At 30.1% G+C, this 22,133-nt stretch overlaps 1 protein-coding gene across 3 annotated transcripts in view; it reads right to left on the bottom strand.

Annotated features, from left to right (window-relative positions):
- Positions 1-22,133, bottom strand: part of LOC111627406 (putative leucine-rich repeat-containing protein DDB_G0290503) — a 98,651-nt gene that overhangs the window by 19,087 nt on the left and 57,431 nt on the right. For all 3 annotated transcript variants that reach the window (XM_023370970.1, XM_023370972.1, XM_023370971.1), the window contains 6 exons: positions 18,376-18,413; positions 14,711-14,822; positions 11,874-12,509; positions 7,910-7,996; positions 6,268-6,558; positions 59-124 (listed from right to left, as the gene is read on the bottom strand). In XM_023370970.1, coding sequence (XP_023226738.1) covers positions 59-124; positions 6,268-6,558; positions 7,910-7,996; positions 11,874-12,509; positions 14,711-14,822; positions 18,376-18,413 — 1,230 coding nt within the window. The remainder of the gene's footprint in view (positions 1-58; positions 125-6,267; positions 6,559-7,909; positions 7,997-11,873; positions 12,510-14,710; positions 14,823-18,375; positions 18,414-22,133) is intronic.

Raw genomic sequence — 22,133 nt, 5'->3', positions numbered from 1 at the left:
TTATAAAAAAACTATTTTTTAAACATTTAATGCATTTCTTGCAAAATACATTACTCACCTTTTTATAATCTTTGTTTTTCTCTTCCAAAATTTTCCTACTCATTTCTTCCTTTTCAGAAATTATCTATAAATATAAAAGCATTGTTTCATACATCTCTACTTTCTAACAAGTATTAAAATCTTCAATAAGCTTTGGCAATTATCTATACACCTTACAAGATAAATTTAATAATGTGCATGCAAGAGAGATACTATATTATACATTAAAAGGCAAGCCATCGGAGTATGCAAGGTACTTTTATCATTATTTTGGGATGTGCATTACAGATGTTTTTATTATGTTTTCATAGAAATGCAATTTACCCAAATTTCTCCACTAATATGCATGCTAGGGTTTCTCATTTCCCGGTATTTTGCTTGTCCCGGGATCCCGGGATAAAAGTGAACTGTTTCCCGGGATCCCGGGATAGAATTAATTATTTTTAAGGTATACAAAATATCTTGAAATCAAATGATATAATTATTTTCCATTTTTTAAAGTAATTTTAAAGTTTTGTAACCTCCAAAATCATATTAATAATGCTGTGTTAGGTCTATAGGCCTATAATAAAAATTACCTTTAAATAACGTAGAAATTTTCACAAATAGAAAAAAATTAATTAAAGTTTGCTGGAAACTGCATACAACAACAACAAAAAAAAATGTTTTGAATTGAGTTAAAAATTAAAAAAATGAACTTCTAATTTAGAAGGTAATTTTCGTTTTTTAAATAAAATATAATACAAAATATTGCAAACTTTTATAAGATTTTAAAAAGCAAAGATGGTCAATACTCCGATAACTCACTCTAATTCTTATTTTAGTAATGAAAAGTCTTGCCACCGAGAATGCCCTTTCCGATTCAATTGATGTGATTGGAATAGTGTTTAATGCATTTAAGAGAAGACAGATATTATGTGTTTTTTCACCTGTAGCCTGGAAGATTTCGAGTTCGTTTTCGAGATTGTAGTACTTCTTTCGCTCTCTAGTATTCTTGATTTGTCTACCTTGGCTGCTTTAATAGCGGCATCAAGCTTAGAGCTCGATAATTCGGCAATTCATTTGGCTTTAATAATCAGGTTTATGAAGAAAAACTTCATACTTGCAGACTTTGTACTCGTTTGTATCCTTGCCCAATTTGCACAATCTGGCGTCAGGCATTTATTGAAGCTACTGGGCATGGTTAAAACTCAAGACAGCGTAAGCACAATTATTCCAGATATTACAGGTTCCGACAAGTAAAGAATTTTTATAGTCATGCCACAAATAAGCTATATATTGATTATTGACCATTTGTGACATGCTATAACGAGCAAAAATTTAAAAAAACTAATAGGTAGGTTTAAAATTAATAAATACAAATGTATTCTGGCAGTGAATGAGTTAATTATGCTTTCTATTTGCAAAACTCCTCAACCTTAACACAAAATAAGAAAAAAAGTGAATTTTTAAGAAATTTGCGGGATTTCCCGGGATAAGAAAAATTTCCCGGGATATTTCCCGGGTTAAAAAACAACCGGGATCCCGGAATCCCGTTTCAGAAACCCTAATGCATGCATTTAGTATTCCATATCTGGTAGATGGTTAAAAATTTAGATTTTCATGGATCCTGTGAAAAAAATGGGACTAGGCACTGCCTTCATCTCCTGTAAAGAAGATACATGCATTCCTCTCAATGCTATCTATTGGGGAGATAGGATGAGAGGTAGTCAAAGCTCATTTCTGCCAGCTGTAGGCAAAGGAAACATGTCACAGGCAGTGTAAAATTGCATACTAAAATGTGTAATTTAAATAAAAATTGTAAAAAATCCAGCACTGATTAAAATATAAACAAAACTTAAAACCCCCTGCATTATAAAATTTATATAGTTACTTGAATTTAGATAATTTTGTTGCAAACAGCTAAATAGCCATTCATTAAAAATACAAAAAGTAAATATGCACCACTTCAATTTTAATTAAATATTAATTTGTACCAATTCAACTATTTGAATTATGTAAAATATTCTTATTTCTCCATTTTTTGTATCAAAGCTACTAATCAGAAACTAGGATTGCTAGAAGGCAACAACTTTAAAACAGTGTTACTGAATTCAGTAACACAGTTTATAAGATTGCTCTTGCTCTGTAGTCCATGCAGTCTGCAACACCACATGGACACTACAGCTTGGTGTGAGGTGCAAGTCTGAATATTTTCATTTGATTTTGGTGATCTGTGTTTGTACATATGAAAAAGCCTCACAAACAAGCATGTGAGTTTGCAACTATGCTTAGGCATAAATGGTGCACCTATGCCACCATCTTGCTATTTTTTCTTCCTGTTCATTATTATTATTTAAAAATCAAAAAGTTTTTCTGCATGCCTACTTTCCAATCTCACTGCATGCCACTACTATACATACTAGATATTAAAATGATTTAAATATAGGAAAACAGAAAATTAAATTACAGTAGCTCCTTGTTATATTATGTTTATCCAGAGACAAAAGGAAAAGCACAATATAACTGAGTGCTAAAAATTCTAGGCTTTTACTAAACAGATTATACATTCTAGGGAATCTCTATTCTTTCATCAAATGTGATATAAAATAAGCTGGGACTAGGCACTGCCTTCATTTTATTTGTGGTTATATCATATTAATTGATATTAACATAAACATTGATACCACAAATGCCTATTTAGCATTACTGTTTCTTTAATAATGACATTTAAAGACAAATAGTGTTGATATAAAAACAAAATATCAGTTGCAATTTTATTATAAAGTACTATATTTCTTAATAAAATTGCTTATTAAAATTTGTGTAATTTATATTTTTCAATAAAAATTATAAATACAGTAATTGAAAATTTTAAAAATTGATGTTCTATTATATGTTCTATATTTAAACTTATAAAACTACAGAGTAAAAATTCTCTAAAAAGCAAAATAAAGTTACTACTGTATAAAAATTTTAGAACTTTCCATTCAGAAATAAATAAATCTTTTCCTTACACATTACACAGTGAATTTGAAATTTCACATCTTTATCTGAAGGTACTGAATTGGCTGTATTCTGTTAATTCACAAAAGGTGTGAAATTTCAAATTCTCAGAAACTTATAAATGAGGAGATAGTACTTAAAACCAATAAATAAATAATGTTTAATATCAAAAGAAAACAAATGATAATTGATCTGTCCATCTGAATCAATTTGCTTATTTAGATCTTGCCGAATTTATTCTTTTCACCTGTAGTGATAGTTTCAAGAACAATGGTAAGAATAAAATACCATATTTCGTTGCAAAAAGAAATTCAATGACAATTGGTAATTTAAAATTTATTGACTGGAGTGCTTTTAAAATTTGGAAGACAAATCAGTGCGCAATATAACGAGAGGCTACTGTATTAAAAAAATTAAGAATACAATTATAAAATAGCATTACTCTTAAATAAAATAGGATGATTTATCAATAATTCCACATTAAGCTAAAGTAGCAGAGAAACTTAAGTTAGAACCTTTGTATTGAAAAAATATTCATGATTACTTCATTAAAAACAAATTTTAAACAAAATGTATAAATTCCCATATTTCTTAACTTTGCATTATAAGGATAAGGAGAGACGCAAAGATTTTAGTTTACAGGGGTTTCAACAAATTTATTTGCAAAATAGGGACTTAGGGATATGAAACTGAAATGGAAAAAAGGGGACTTTTTTATTAAAGTCCCTTTTTTTCCATTTTAAAGCTATAATAAAATATATAGCTTTAATAAAAAAGGGAAGGGATTTTATTAGAGACCTTAGATTTGCAAACAAATTCTTGGTATCACAATGTCACAAATACAAAATATGCTTAATTCAGGTAGCTAAATTTTATCACAAAACAAAAGTTTACATTCCTGCCTTGAAACATTTTCAGTTTGTTTTTTGCTCAGCTTTTTTTCATTTTGAAAAGTGTCATCTCATGTAATTTAACTGTTGTTTGATTTTTGAATATTTTAAAGATAAAGATGTTCCAAGGCAGGAATGAAAGCAAAATTATTATTTTAGATAGTTTTCCTAATCATGATGTTAATCATTATTTATGTAATTTTAGATTTTCATGGAAATTATCTATTTATGCATTTTATAATCTCCAACCAAATGATCAGTTAAGTCAAACCCAACTTTAGTTACTCCATTTTTTAAATATCTCATAATTAAGCTAGTAGAGAAACACAAAAGTCAAATAAGCATGGTAATAAAGCTATAATCTAAAAATTTTTGAGGTGGTAAAGTAATTGGGAAATTTTAAAGATAACTTATTTACAGACCTGGCATTAGATTTGATCTGGGTGGAATATGGAATATATGGAATTAAATTTATAAAGTTTGCAACAATTATATTATCTTTAATAAAACTATATGAATCAAAACTTTTTTGGAAAGTTAAGATAGTTTACAAATCAAATACAATTAGACTTTAGCATTTCTTTATACAAAAACTAAAACAAAAAATCAGATACAGAATAGATTTAGACAAACTGAATTAATAAAAAAAGGAGGCAATACTTAAAAACAAACTGAAATTTGTGATAGCAAACAGAACTTGTTATGTTTGGAAAAATAAACAAAATAAGGCTTTACTCAAGCAATGGCAATAGTACACACACTACTTATTCCTAATATTAACACTGGCTATTTCCACATTACATTATTAGTGCTATTATGATCCTTTGATAGATAATCTAGATAAGATAGTATTAGAATCCCTCATTCTTTGCTGGGGCAGAAAAAAGACTTTCAAAATTTTAATAAAACCACAGAACATTAAAATTTTGTAATATATAAAATAAAAAAAAATTTTTTTTACTTTCCACTCTTACACTGAGATGCCTATTATCAAAGCCACAATGAGTATCTGGGTGGCAGTGAGGACACCAAGACTTTCAGGGACTCTTGAGAGCAGTTTAACGATTGAAATACATAGAGAGTGGAAATACCTGGTACCACTAGTGTGATCATTAAGTCCCTCTGCAGTAGGTCACACCCACATGGCTCAGCCAAGTGGTGACGTCATAACACTTTAATGTGCAATTTGTTCATTCCTGGAAGCTCCTCCCATTTTCCCTGCTCGTTTCAAAAGGATTTTACAAAATCACACTTATATATCTGGTACTTAAAGTATTAGGGTACAGAAAATATTAGAATACAAGTACAGTAGACCCCCTATAACGCGGGTTCCAATAACGTAGATTCCTATGACGCGGCGAAAAAATTGCGGCATATTCGTATAAAGGGACACGTAAAACGCGGTAAAACATCATTGCCAACTCGTCATCGCAGACGAGCAGCCGAACTATTTTTCACCGTCTAGCGCTACGCTACGAAGAGTTTATGCAGGTAAGTTGAGTTTAACTATCGTCTGTACAGTATTATATATAAATAAGGTACTGTACATATAATTATATAAAGGGACACGTAAAACGCGGTAAAACATCATTGCCAACTCGTCATCGCAGACGAGCAGCCGAACTATTTTTCGCTGTCTAGCGCTACGCTACGAAGAGTTTAGGCGAACTATCGTCTGTACAGTATGTAAATTAGGTACTGTAAGTCTAATACAGTACTATAATTTTATACATTTCGTGTGAAAGAAACATTCCTTAATCAACGGCCATAAAAATTATTTATATTAATGATGTCTCCAAAGTTCAACGAAGTTTTCACAGAAAAATAACATCTGAAATCGCGGCCGCAGTTTGCTGCACTGTTCCGCAACGAAAACAAGCTTGAGCAATGGCGATGTCAAATGGTGCACACTCGGTAAGTAATCCTACAATTTTTTGTTTATAGCGTAGTTTATACGGATTATTTCCAAAAAAAATATACGTATTTTGGAAATGTTAAGTTGAATTAGTCTAGAATCTATTAATTTTATGGAAGAAAACCTTTCAAACAGCCGTAGTCAGTAAACTTCACACGTGTCAAATACGTGAGCCAATCACAGCCCAAGGATTCCTAAAACGCGAAATTCGTATAATGAGGAATATATCTTCGCGTTATAGGGGGTCTACTGTATATGCATCACAAACCAAATATGTGCATATGTATATGAGAAAGATCAAGGAAATTTTTTTGGTACAGTAAATTTGTTAAGTCTAATAGATAATAGCAATTTATATTCAAAATCTAGATCCTAAAGGATAGGTTAATTCCAATAAAGATTAAAAAAAACTAAATTATCAGCAATATCCATAATTACCTTTTTGATTAAGTCATCTTTAGCTTTCAATTTATTTTCCCATGTAAGTTCTTCAGTTTCAACACTTGTCTGTAGTTTGTTAAGAATGTCTTCTGTTTCAGATAAAACCTTCTTATAATGAAGTACCTGAGCTTCAAGCTTTTCATTATATTCTTTCGATTCTAAAACATTCACTTGACCAGTCTTTTTTGAATCAGAAATAAATATTTCTTGATCATTTATCATTTTTTTATAATTATTTAAGATATTGGATGATTTTTCTTCAAATTGAACAAACCATTCATCCTGATACTGAAAGTCAAAAAATTAAACATTTTTAAAAAAAGTTAAAAGCTTTATTTAAAATTGTCAGTATTTATACTGGATCAACATATTATTGATTAGAGATTAACAAATTATTCAATAAAATTATTGAAATCAAATAACTATTTACAAAAACAAAACAGTAAATATATTTAAATATGAGTGTGCTACTTTATTTCAGTTCATTATTTAACATTTTGCCTCCCATGTATAAATGTTTTGTAAAGAATTGTTAAGTAGCACTTTGTTTTAAATGAATCTTTAATATTTTATATTGGATATTATTTCTAATTAATCCCAGTTTAATTTTAATAGTTTTAAATAAAAAAAAAAAAAATAGGGAAAATTTGTTATGTGTGAAACTCATATCTTGTTTACCAATTCGCAAAGATCTTGCAATTATTTTTCCAGATTTGCATTATTCTCAATAAGGAGATGAATTTGACTATTTTGTACATTGCCTATTTTTATCATAAAGGAAAAACTTCTAATTTCTAGATCATTGTTTTATAAAACTTATACTATAACTATTTTATACAATGTAATATTACCAAAAGTTAGGAAGTGTTTTTTTAAATGTTCCCCCAAAAAACACCTTTTAACAATTCAACTGCAGCACACTGTTTCCAATAAATCACATTTCCTATTTAACACTACCTAATCAAAACAGGGAAAGAATGGGCATACATAAAGTTTCAAACTATCTTACCTTAAATTCCTTTCTACAGATTAAGCTTTCCATTTGCACATTTTATTTTCTTTTTACAATTACGTGTAATTTTTGAATTTTTAAAAAAACTATGATTTGCTTGTTGTCCCAGGGAAAAAGAAATCTTTTTGCTGCCTCTTAACTTTGCTACAAGTTTGAGAATTCCATTATTTATAGAAAATCCAAAGTCAAATGAATTTGTCATTTCAATTAGATACAAAAACATTTTACATCTTGGTAAATTTATATTTTGTTACAGTCATTCATTCATTTCTGAAGAATTGAGATTTTGTTTTTATACATAATTAAGTTCATATTATTTATGAATTATATACAATTTGAAAATGTTAGCAAACAAATACAGTAAAGCAAATTTGAAGGAAAATCACCACAGGCCAAGAAACATTTCAATGCACCCTTTTTTAGTAAACTGTAAAAAAAGCACATAAATGAAACTGTAGTAGTTCCTAGAACATTCCAGTACAAGGTACATATTTTAAATGCAATCTCAAAAACCTTTCAAAGTAAAGGGCTTTCACATTTGTGGAAAGAGGAAATATGATACAATGAATGTAGCTAAATAGCTAATTTTTGTTTATTTTAAATTGTTTGAATAACTTAATAGCTTACCTGTTTGCAGTTAACACATACATCTGGGAAAAGCCTTTGTAAAATTTCTGATACTCGATCTCTCTGTTTTTGCAATTCTGAAGATTGCTAATATAAGTAAATATTAAGATTCTGTATTATTATTACATTAACAATATAAGTAATGAGCTTAGATTAATATATTTGTAAAAATAATTCAAATCAATCCCAATTATGATTTTCAGTAGTGAATAGTAATTTCATTTATATGGAAACTACAGTAGAGCATCGATTATCGGGACTGGAATTGTTCAGATAACTGATCATGTACGAAAAAATATATTAACCTATCCCATGTAGAAAATTTTCTCAGCTGCGTGTTGCTTTGCGTTGAATTTTCACCATTGACAAAAATTCAATGCAAAGCAACACGAAAATAGTCGCCTAACAAAAAATTTAGAAAATAATAATAATTGTAACTATTGTATTGTTAAGAATTATTTCTTTATTTTGCACAAACAAAATAAATATATTGAAAATATCGAAACAAAACAAAATTATATTTCATAAGTTAATCTAGTATCAAAAATGTTCCAATTCAGCACGTCAAACATCCCAACACACAGTCCTCAGAAAAACACCACAAAAAACAAACAAAACTCACCACTCACAATGGGGGGGGGAAGCCTTGTTCATATACTGGCACATCCTTAAGTACTCTCTTGTGGTCGCGCCAGTGCTGCCAGCTAAAACACGCACACCAACAAAAATAATATTCGAGTAGCCGAAGACATAGCCAATTATTGCAGCGCTACATCACTAGCGGAAATTTGAATTTGCCGTTTGGAACACTTCTGGTTAACCAGTGTTTTGGTTGATCAGTATTTAGATAATCAATGCTCTACTGTAATTTTTTTAGATATACATATGAAAATCGTTATTCTGAACTTTTATAATATAAAAAGTCAACTTAATGGTAATAGATTAAGTGTTATTTCTCTATCAGTTTCAGACTAACTGCACTCTAATGGAACATAGTCTCATGATTACAGTAGATGCTAGGCATAACTTCAAAGTGCAATAGGTTTTTATATAAGTCAGGTTGTCTTATGACACAGACATATTAGTTGTTTTAAACATGTCCAACATGCTGTCTGCAATTAACACCATGAGATTTTCACATGTGCATATTATTTTTTCAGCTAGAAAAAAAACAGCTACAGAAACCTATAAAATATTAAAGACAGCATATGGGAAAGAACCTACAATTTTTTAAACCTCCTCAAATCTATTTCTGGTAATTAAGCTTTAAATTCTGAAAATTACCAAGAAAATTTAAAATTGCAAAATTGTGTAATAAATAACATAGTTATTGATCTTCGGATCACACTGCTAATATTTAATACACAAAAAAACTAAATTTATACAGAATACTGAAAAATACTTAGCATCTGCATTAAAAGATTTCAAAATGCACTCTTTCCAGTTAGAAAATTCAAGTTGAATGATTGTATCCCCATATAAAATACTATGATTCAGATGAAATCAGTCATATCTAGTTAGATCTAAAATTGTTATCTTTTTCATATCTATGCTTCCTAAATCAGTGGATCTAGCAGTGAATTAAATTTATACAAGTTCCTATAAACTATTTTTCAATGAAGTTTTTAAACTAATCCTTATAATATAAAATCAGCCTATTTCAATATGAGAAATCCTTTGAACAGCAAAAGTCCAATATTTATTTCATACTTGCCATAAAGACACAGGCATAGACCAATATGCATTAGAAAAACACCTACCTACACTAAATATTAACTAAAACCAATGAAAAAAAAAAAATGGAACATCTCTACAGCTTTTGCAGTATAAACAAATTTTAGACATCATAAAGGATGAAGCTAACAAGGGGACATTACGGTCTTGGAAATTCAGTTCAGAATGAGACTTTGCAGGTATAACCTTGAGGTAGTAGTATACCTCAAGGATGTCTACCCAGAAGAATTGTAAAGCGCACTAGCCAGAAGATTCCGAGAAAAAGGGCTCTAAAGTTTTAAGTGCACCTCATAATATTTTTAGGTCATTAACTTTATTTAAAAGTTGTTATAATTTTCAAAACAATTAAAAAAATTAACTGAAGATAAGATCAAATCTATATCGCAAGCCTGGCAAGCGAGTTCACTACAGACTCGGCCATTTCGCTGTGCTGCAATAGTGTAAAATTGACCAGTATATGAGCCGTGCTTAAAATTTTAGAGCCTTTTTTTCTCAGAATCTTCTGGATAGTGCACTTTTCAATTCTTCTCGGTGGACACCGTTGAAGTATACTACTAACCTGTGAAGTCTCATCCTGAACTGAATTTCTGAGACCGTAAGGTCCTCTTGTAAGACATATTTAACCAAATGGGGATCACATATTAATCTTAGAAATTTATAAAGGGATGATAGATAATTGTATTTACTTAAGGAATGTGGATTCCCTGTAACACATGAAATGCTTCTTAATAACGTTTACACAACTTATGATTTTTACAAATCACTTATTCCGTAAAATATTGCACCTATTTAAGTTTCCATCTAAGCTAACTTTAGATGGAAACTTAATTTAGCAATTTAGCATTTACCACATGCTCTATAATTTTCTACTCAGCATTTTTGAAAATTAACAATTTCATTGGTTAAAAATTCTGTTCTATGATGCTATATGTGCAGCTAATCCAAACTTGAATGATGTCAATGTGAACCAAAACATCTCCAAAATAAGAGGAGATCTAAGTGATCAGAATACACTTAGCCCCATGTGAAATATGTTCAATTTGTTAACAAGTTTTGAATCATCCAGTTAAATTTACACCAAATAATTTGATAAGTTTGATATCTTTTATGAGAACATGAAGATGTAATGCAAGAATCTTTTCATGATTGGGAAGATTTATTTAGAATTTTCCTTAATTATTTAACAATTTTGAGAAATTATTTAGTTAGAAAATAAGCCATAAATTTTCCTTTACTTTCAAATTTGGTAAAAGCAAAATACAACTTCCTTCTGTTTTGCCAAGATAGCTGATTTCATCATGGGAAATGATCTTATCTCACATGTTGTTGACGCAACTTGCAGCATGACTCACCCCTTGGTTCCTTTCACATGGTGTGTGATTTTAACCCCCAATTGAAGCAGGTTCAGAAATAAAAGGGAAAAACATCCTGTTTCTGGGCTTGCTCTCTCCTTTGCTCCTTTGAAAGGTTCTCCTCCACTTATTTTGTGAAATAAATGTCACAAGAAAAAGCAAGACGATCATTGCCCCCCCATAGAAGAAAAACTCAACTAATATCATATTTAGAGGTACAGTATTATGAAACCCATATTGTAAACTTTCTTGCACAATCTGTGTGAGGCTTAGATAACTAAATTCCTATTATATCATGGTCTAATTACAATCCTAATATATATATATATATATATCTTTAAATAAATAAATAAATATATATATATATTTAAAGATTTCTTTGTGTATTTAACCTAATTCTGAACTCAATTCATTTAAAATGCTGGTCACTATCAATGAATTTAACCCTCCCCACAAACATATATTTAAAGATAGATTTTACCACAAGTTAGGATGCAATTTTCTTATCCTAACTGATGTCAGGACCCTGACATGAGCCAGAGATTTTATGATCTGTTGGCTTCTTAAATAATAGCCATTCCAGACCTTGTGAGCAGGCTTCACTATCCCAATCTTGCATTAGGTTTTAGGAGTTGGAGCAAGATCTTATCTCCACACTGCGAGTTCTCACACTTTTTTTTTTAAAATCTAGATTAGAATAATTTTGGTTTTGAAAAGTTTAATTTTAAAAATTGAAATTAAGTATTAATATATAAAATGTTAAATTTTTTAAAGCAAAACTTTAAATGTTATGTACTATAATACACAATACTTCTGATAAATTATTTTAATATCATTCTAACTTAAGTAAAAATTCCAACTAAATTAAAGCTTCTTACCTCATTAAGCTGATTTATTTGATTATGTTTTAAATCTATAATTTTTTGAAATTCTTTCACTTTATTCTCCAAGTCTATTTGCTTTTCAAGCATTTTGTTTTCTGTTTCTTTTTTTGTCTTATCCAACATTTTATCCACTTCACTACGGAATATCATAAAATTGTCTTCCATATTTGAATAAGCTTTCTGTTGTTCCTTTAAATTTAAAGTTAATTTTCCAATTTCTTCTTTATGAGTTGCTCGTTCTTCTTTTAAACGTTCTTCATAATCTTGATGAACTTCATTGTATTTTTCTGCAGCCTCTCTCAATATCTGTTCTATTTTAGCTTCTGCATTTGCTTTGGCTTCAGAAACTTTAGTACTTGCTTCAATTGATATCTCATTTATTTTTTTATCCACTTCACTTGCATTTTTTTGTAATGTTGCAATTTTTAGATTTGCTTCTTCAAGTGATTTTTGAACAATTTTACATTTTTCAGCTTCTTTTTGAATTTCCTGTGCTCTTTCCTCTGCTGCTTCTTGAATCATTTTTATTCTTTCATCAGCTTTGATTTCAGATTCTTTCACTTTTTTATCAGCATTCATTTTAACTGCATCAATTTCTTCCTGTACCTTATTCTGTTCTTCTAAAAGTTTCTAAAACAAAAAATTACATGAATATTAAAATTAAATTCTACTAATTAGGAAAAGGGAACCTTTCAACAGTTTGTTAGTTTGTTAAAAAAGCTCTCTGAAATTTCTTGCAGACATACATCCTTTCATTTTTTGAAATCATACCACAATAATAAGCTGTTTTTAAAATACCTTTAGCTTATATTGTTTTGTATATTTTGTTCTACAAATCAACTTATTCATTAGATATCCTATGATACCTTTGACCACATCTGAGTGAAAATTGAACACAATGAAATTCAGATTATTTTTAATAAATTTTTAGAAGTTACATGTTTTATTCATACCAAATCTGATATTTTGATAATTGTTTTCTTATTTTGTATGTAGGATTTTGAAAGAAATAAAGAAGCTGAAAATAATATCTTGTAACAGTAGGATGTGATTTGCAAATCCCTTATTTTCAAATTAGAAATTATCCTTTATAACAGATAAAACAAACATTTTGCATCATGGTATAAGCTATTTTGTTTATTTGTAGAAGCAAAGAAAGGCCTTACTTTTACATCACTTATTTGGAAGAAACTGAGGTACAGTACATCAACACTTTGTTGTGTGTATACTGTCAATAAAAAGAATTTTTTGATCTAGATTTCTATCCTTTTGTGTCTCCTACCATACAAAGACTTTGGTCTTATGCTACAAATACTACACCTTTGATTGTGTTTAAATTTTAAAGTATTAATTTAAAATAAGTCTATTCTTGGATAATCTGAAATAATGTTATAGCTAAAACTATTCAGATAAGGGAACAGTTTAGATTTTTCAAACTTGAAAAAGCTAAAGAATTTAATATGATTATAGTCAAAATTAATAGTGAATTAGCTATTGGTATAATTTTTTCAGATATTCCAAAATCAATTTTAGTTCATTTCTGTTTGGTGAGCAACATTTCTGTAGTGTATTTTCTTCCAATTTAAAAATAGATAGACTTCATTTTGGTTGCTCATAAATAATTCAAATTAATCTGGAAAAATTATATAATAACATTTGAAGTTTGTCAAACAATTATTCAGTAATACATGGCTCAAGAGCTTATGGAATGTGATTAGCAATTTTCCATAAGTCAGTCAAAAGCAAGATCTACCTATCATATTAGGAAATCCCTATCTCAACTGTATGGTGATGAATCATGAATTAATAAGTCTTGCTTATTGTTATATACTGAAATCAGCAAGTCAAAATATTACATAAACTAAAAGTTTTGTAAATCCTATCTCAGATTCAATATATGTCCCTTTCTTAGACAAATATTTAATTCTAATTTGAACAATCAAAGTAAATTTAATAAAAATGGTTTTCTTCAAACAATTCAGTTTTAAACTATAGTAAAATTTTAGAATTTATGAAGATTAAGAACTATTTTCTATATAAGAAACTAGCAGACCCCGCCACACGTTGTTGTGGCTCAAAATGTATCTATTATAAATGTATAACACTTCCTCGTGGGGGGATTTTTCGAAAAACCCCTTCTTAGTGTACATTCTCTTGATGTACCCTATTAAAACGCAATCAAAATCGCAAAAAACCGCATCTAAAATAGTATAATAGAAGCGAAGTTCTTCACAGTAAGCCTTAATCTTGTCCCTCTCTCCTAAGGGGGAATATCAAAAAATCTATTTTTAGTGTATATTCTGTTGACATACCCTATTAAAACGCAATCAAAAACGCAAAAACCGCATCTAAAATAGTATAAATAGAAGCAGAGTTCTTTACGGTAAGCCTTAATCCTGTCCATCTTCCCCCAGTGGGGGAATTGACACGTATATTATATAAAAACACGTGCTTATTTGAATGCAGTGTTGTGTCAAAATTTCAAAGGAATCGGTAGGAACAAATGAACATTACATTTTTATTTATATAGATAGGTAGATGATGATCTGCTTTAGTTAATCCTCACAGAAAAGCAAACTTAGGTCGTCGTACTTGTAGCACCATCTGTTGGACATAAAAGCCTTAACCCTAGATGATATCTTTTAATTTATATGAATGTTTAACGGAATAATATATAGCCTATGTCCACCCTGAAGTTCCATTCTAAATATTGGTGAAAGAATTTTTGAAATCGGATGAGTAGTTTGATATTACCCCTACATCCAAACTTACAAACATTACCTCTTTATAATATTAGTATAGATGACAAAATATTTTAAAAGAAAGTGTACCTTATTTTCTTCTGTTAATTTTCTTAATTGATCTTTCAAATTATTAACTTGAAATTTGTGATCATCTAACTTCTGTGAGAGATCATTTGTGATAACCTCTCTTTCTTCTAATCTGTAAAAATTTAGAAAAATATAACACACAAAACAACTAAACAAACTTTTTAAAGTGAAAAGCTATATATTAGAATTAGGCAAACATTTCTATGAGAACCTAATTAATTTAACCAACAGCTTTGAAAAAGTAATACGTTTAATTAAAAAAACTCCATATTTAGTAATGATATCTAAAGAGATCATTTCTCTAGCTAACACTTTCCATCAACTCTTCAAGAATCAAAAGGGAAAATACAAAAATTTAGCAATTATATGAAAAAAGGTTTTATTACTTTTTGCATTTTTGACCTCCCCAAAAAAGTTTCAGGTACAGTACATAAACTGGTTTGATTTTTTTGAAGGTTAGTGGTCATATAATGATGTGTGAAGTCTGAACAAATAATTGAACAAATCAACTAATGAAGCATAAGAGAATCCTTTATGTATTTGCTATGAAATAATTAGTCACTCTTTCATTACAATGAAAAATCCCCCATCAAAGTATTACTTATACAAAATTCATTTTATTGTGGGGACAAAACTAAGTTTATAAAATAATTTTTATAGAAATATAAAAACAGTAGAATATCAAATCCAGCCATTTGCTAGTTAACACGTCCAGTAATCCAACACTACTATACTCTTGGGTATTACTGAAACTATTGCCAAGTAATACACAAACTTTCCATTTGTTCAAACTATAGTTCCCACTAAGCTCTGAATGACAGAGCTTGGGCACAATAAACATTGCTTTTCTTGTCATTTTAAGGATATTGTTACTTTTTAAAAATAGCCTAACAACAATGTATAAAAATCTAACCCCAAAATTTTCCACCAAAAATACTGCACTTCCCATTAAATTTGGTGGGAATCAAGTAACTTGGCAACATTGGTGGTGATGGCAGTGTGCTTGGATATTTTTATCATGGAGTTACTCTATGATTTTGATCAGTAGACCAACTTATGTTTGTTGTGTCATTAACAGTTGATCCTTGCTAATTCATTTGTGCTCAATTATTTTCATCACTCACTATTCTATACACATTTTTTGATTAATACAATTTGTGTACAGTTTTATTCTATATATTTCATACTCTATCACAGTATGAGCATTAAAGCCAATTCAAACTATTTCAGTGCACAATTTAGATTGATGTCATCTTGAGTGCTTGGAAAATAAGTTATGGTTTTTTACATTGAGAGAATTTCAAATTTGCAACAACACAATGATATTACTGATTTTTCAAACATCTATGAATTGCTACAGTTTCTCCATAGTGGGAATGTAGCACATATAAAACCACTAGCATGATAGCATGAAATCAGCCTTTACTTTTTATTCTAGATCTATATATGATGCACCTTTTGCAGTTCAGTAAAGTAATATCAAATGTACAAAGTAACTGCTAGTATCCAAGTCTAAATACCATTCACAAACCTCACATTCCCATAAAAGTGAACAGTAATAGTCTTTCAAACTCTAATATGCTGTAACAAATTGTTTTATACACAAATTTATTTTTTGAGCAACTTCATTCTCTTCCTCACCTTTAAACAGTTTTCTATATTTTCTTTCATAAAAATTTGATCTAAATGAAAAAAAACACCACACATGCAACCTTTAATGCAATCAAGATTTTTCACAAGATAATGTTACATTGAATGGTACAAGGAAAATCAGTTGGTGCAATACTAAAAATATACAATGGATGTGGTAATATGAGAACTAAATATAAAGTAATTATTAAAAACAATTAAGATCTTCAGTTGACCTGTTACATCAATTAGCTATCAAAAACAATGTTGAATAAGTGTTTTCACTATTCCTTGAATATATAAATTAGTTTTAGTAGCTAATTTCCATAATCAAAACCATGATAAGATATAGCGACCTTGAATAAGTTCTCGCTGTTTTCCAACAGATGGCATTACCAGAACCATGTGCGTGTATTTTTAGATGAAGACACATCTGTAAGGAAGTACAATAAGCGACCTTGAAATTCAATATATGTCATTTGCTGAAGTGTAAACAACTTATTTTTTCATAGTGTTAAACATGTCGATTTTCGTGCCAAAAAGAAAAAGTATTTGCGGGGAATTTTATTGCACTATTTTATTCAAAAAAATCTGCAGCTGAAGCATGCAGAATTTTTGTTGAGATTTACGGCGACCACGTTCTGTCGGAAACAACATACAGAGATTGGTTTAGAGTAGATGCTTCAAAAACAATGATTTTGATGTTGAAGATAAAGAACAATCTGGTAACCAAAAAAGTTTGAAGACAAGGAATTGAAGGCATTACTTCAACTAGTGTCTGACATGAGTCTTCATAAACTTGCAGAATAGTTACAGAACTTGCAGAAAAATCAGTAATATCATTGTGTTGTTGCAAATTTGAAACTGTTGTGTTGCAGAACACAACAGTTTCGAAACGTTTGAAAGGATTAAGAATGATTCAAAAGCAAGGACATTGGGTGCCATACGAGTTGAAGCTGAGAGACGTCAAACGGTGTCTTTTCACATGTGAACAGCTGCTTCAACGGCAAAAAAGGAAGGTTTTCTGCATCGTATTGTGACAGGCAATGAAAAATGGATACACTATGATAACCCTAAGCGTAGAAAATTGTGGGGTAAGCCGGCTATGCATCAACATCGTCAGCAAAGCCGGATATCCATGGTTCAAAGCTTCTGCTCTGCATTTGGTGGGATCAGCTAGGAGTAGTTTATTATGAGCTGCTCAAACCAAATGAAATCATCATGGGAGATCGCTATCAACTTCAATTGATGCATTTGAGCCAAGCATTGAAGGAAAAACGGCCACTATACGAGCAGAGACACGACAAAGTGATTTTGCAACATGACAATGCTCGGCCACAAGTTGCACAACCGGTGTAAACCTACTTGGAAATGCTTAAATGGGAAGTCCTACCCCACCTGCCGTATTCACCAGACATTGCCCCTTCTGATTATCAGTTGTTCCGATTGATGGCATATGGCCTGGCTGAGCAGCACTTCCATTCTTATGAAGATGCCGAAAAATGGGTTGATTCTTGGATAGCCTCAAAAGATGTGGAATTCAAATGCTACCAGAACGATGGGAGAAAGTAGTGGCTAGTGATGAACAATACTTTCAGTGACATGATTTTTTATGACTTTTTTAAAATAAAGTGTTAATTTCCACAAAAAAAAACATTAAGAACTTAAAGATCCCTATAGATTTGTTGATCATAATACTAAATCAAAAGCAATCTTGCAATCCTAGTAAGAAAAACAAATTGCTGCCCAAAATAAAAAAACCTAATATATTTACAGCCTATTCACACTAAGTATAATTTATCTTATGTACTGTACACCACTTAATTTTTTTTAGAAATACAAAATTTTTGTAAAATCACTTTAAATTTTTTTTTACTAATAAAGAAAGCCAAATTGACCAAACACCAAGTTTCGGATTAAATATAATACTGCTTTTGTAAAAGTGTTATCTCAAAACTGTTACATTAAGAAAAACCAGAAAATGAAATTTTTTAGACTATGTTAAAGCAAATATTTGTAATCAATTCCATACTCACATCTTTGTATGTTCCGTCAGATCTATCTTATCCATTTGCTAAAAAAGAAATTTATATTTTATTAAAAATAATGGAATTTATTTTTAATGTAATAAATTATAAACATACAGTAGAGCGTCGTTTATCTGAATGAATTGGGGACCGGGGTTGTTCGGAAAATTGATATTTCAGATAACCGATTATGTACGAAAAAATATATTAATTTATCTCATGTTAAAATTTTTCTCCATTGCATGTCGCTTCGAATTTTCATCGATGTTAAGCCTAACGAAGGCTATTGTATCATTAAAAATTATTTTTTTATTTTGTACAAACAAAATAAATATATTGAAAAATATAAAAACAATAAAAAATTATACTTCAGAAGTTAATTTAGTATCAAAAACGTAAAATATCCGAGTAGCCCAAGACATAGCCAAAGATTGCAGTGCCACAGTACCGGCAAAAATTTAAATTTGCCGACTGGAATTCTTTCGGATAATTGACTTTCAGATAAACGACGCTCTACTGTATAATAATTTGCAAAAATAAAAAAAAAATTACATTTCCAGGCATACAAACTTAATATTTACCTCAAATTGGGATAAAACTTAAAATTACTCCAGAAAATTAAAAGCAAAAAATTTGTTAAAAATAAGCTCTCTCCTAAAAAATAATTTGCAGTTTATGAAAGCATTTAAAAACATGCTGCTTATAATCTTTTATTAGTGCTATATAATGTGACATATGGAAAAATATGCACTACTTTATGAAAAAATATTCATTATTTTTCAGATGAACCATTTAGCATTTTCCTTGTTAAAAAACCAGAAAACTGTATGAAATGAAAGAATTTAGAAGTTTGGATTTAATATTCTGTTAAAGTTCTTAATCTTAAAATATCTGGTGAATATTAAAATTCTGTTTCATGAAATGAGAAGAAATTCTGTTGATCCTATATTATTATAAGCTATAAACTGAAAAAAACACTTCTTAGTTTAATATTATAGTAGAAGTTCATTAATCTAGCATCTATATCAGTGGTCAGCAACCAGCGGTCTGTGAACCATTGATGGTCTGCGAGAAAATTTGAGTGGTCCATGGAGAAATTTGGACATTGATCAACTGAAGGTTACACAAAGTATTATGAAAAGAAATGCAAAATGCTTAGTTGCTTTTTTTTTCACTCATTGTATTTGGTTTTAGTTTTAAATTAAAAACCCCTCAAAGTGACTGTTCTCAATAAATAACAAACAATAAACAATATTGTGAGTGTGATTGTCCTCCTTTGTAGAAAAGTGCCAATGATCCATAAACTTATTTCAAACAAGCAGCAACAAACTTTAGGCTTGGATTAATTTATTACAATTAAACAAATGAGTTTCATATTAATATAGTAAAATTAAACTTTTATTATCATTATTCTACAGATTTTGTATCATAAAAAAATTCATGATAGTGGTCAGCGGGATTCAAAATTGAGTTTAGTGGTCAGTGAAGTTGCAGACCGCTGACCTCTAGAATTAGCGTTCCCAGATTTTTTTTGTATTTTCATAATTGTATAATGTTCAGAAGTATCTGAATTTTAGATTTTGCACCAATGCACACTGATGTATGTTGGGTTGACTCAAGATACTGGTGATGTGGACAGTTGCTGGAACACAAAGTGCTAGAGAAAACGTGTTGTGTCACAGTGGGATTCTCCACTTACAAATGAAGAAAGGGGTAAAATAATAAATTGAACAGAATAAAATCAAAATAAATTCTCTGATATGAAGAAGTCAGATTGAGGAATACATAATAGTTAAATACTTTTTTTATATTAAAGGCCAAATGTCCGAGCAGTCAAGATGGCAACTTTCCGCTCTGGGAGACCCGGAATTGAATCCAAACGGGTCGAAAAATCCCCAGGAATTTTTCGGGGAATGATCTGACCAAATATGTTGAGCCCCATCCCCCACCACCCGGCTGCCCCATTGTGGACCTGGCCAAACCCATAAATGGGCTTGCTGAAAAAGGCCCTCTTAGGGTCCACAGGGTGGAAAGAGTAAAAAAAAAACTTTTCATTGTGGTCAAACTAAGAAAATAATTGGCAAAGGAAATTCTATAAAGGCTTCCAAAGTACTGTCCCTGGCTCTATGTTCCTGAATTGTACACAGACTATAATCAAATTGATCTACAGTGCATAACTATACTGTGTTAAGATTGAAAACAAGCAAAAATGTTAACAAGATGTTATTGCACAAAAATGGCATTTACAATGATTCCTGTGCATCACTGTGCATAAAATATTTATTTTTCAGACCTATACTGTAGCATGTCAGATTATTATTCATCAAAACTTCTGAAAAGTGACTGATAATCTGAAGGTTATTAAACCAGAATGTTTACAATAGAAGTTAATGAATTGCCAGTTCCAAACTGATTATTAAAAATTCTCAAATTAAAAGTATAGGGTGTTTATAATTAAAGTTCCACTTTGAAATGGCCATAAAATGGAAACTACTGGACAGAATGTTATCAAACTTGGTAATAGTGTATAGGACATCGTGGGATTTTATTTCCTACGAAAAAAAATTTCGGAAACTCGCCACCAACAGGAAATGGCGGTCTGCAATATTGTTAAATGAAATAAGACATGAAGACATCATTGAAAATGTTTTTAATTAGTTTTAAAACAAAACTGTTTGTGGGGTTACTCCTGATATGCTAAGAGCTACTGTTGAGAACATAGTAATGCAATGTAACTTGCTTATCAAAAATGATGACCACCACATTGAACATGCTCAGTAACATGTTTTAAAACCAATTAAAAATATTTTCAACGATGTCTTCATATCTTATTTCATTTAACAATATTGCAAACCGCCATTTCCCATTGGTGGCAAATTTTTGAACTATTTTTTTCGCAGGAAATAAAATCCCATGATGTTCTGTACACTATTACCAAGTTTGATAACATTCTGTCCAGTAGTTTTCATTTTATGGCCATTTAAAGTGGAACTCTATAAACACCCTGTATTTAAATGCAGATAATATTTTTCATTAAATAATTAATTAAAAAATCCACCACTGAGCATTAAATTTCAAATCTTACTATATAAAGCTGAAAAACTGGATTCTTTGTTACTGTATGCCAAAAATGGCCACTAGGGACACCCCTAGCTATTATTTAAATTAACAATAAATTCAGTATACAGTGGGTGATCAGTTAATGAACATAATCCGTTCCAAGACTTTGTTCACTATCCGAATTGTTCGTTAACCGATTATCGATTTACCATAAGTTTTAATGGGAATTTAATTCGTTCTGGAGATCCCCAAAAATAAAAAAATATATATACTTTCTTACTACGTTTATTTATATGTAATAATAAAAATACATACATACAGTCTTGCATTTTTATTAGTCATGTTTTTTCCGTTTGTGGGGGTTAAAGAATCNGTAATAATAAAAATACATACATACAGTCTTGCATTTTTATTAGTCATGTTTTTTCCGTTTGTGGGGGGTTAAAGAATCTGTCTAATGTCGATTGCTTCTCTCTCTCCTTCAGGGTTTTTCAGAAGTAATTAATATCATTGTAATTGTAGAGATCCCAAGCCTATTAACCACTAAGGCCATTCTAAGACTGTTGTTTTGACATCCTCCCACTTCTTCAAAAGATGTCTAATAGCAGATATTGGCATTAATCCTCTTTTTCAGAAAATAACATATCTTGCATAGTTTCTTGGCATTCTTCTGCCATCAGATCAGTTTCAGGTTCCATTATAAACTC

Source organism: Centruroides sculpturatus, unplaced genomic scaffold (assembly GCF_000671375.1).
Source record: "Centruroides sculpturatus isolate CEXI.00-Female unplaced genomic scaffold, Cexi_2.0 scaffold434, whole genome shotgun sequence".
Classification (NCBI taxonomy): domain Eukaryota; kingdom Metazoa; phylum Arthropoda; class Arachnida; order Scorpiones; family Buthidae; genus Centruroides; species Centruroides sculpturatus.
Note: the sequence above shows the minus strand (reverse complement) of the source record. Positions and strands in the feature narration are given on the sequence as shown.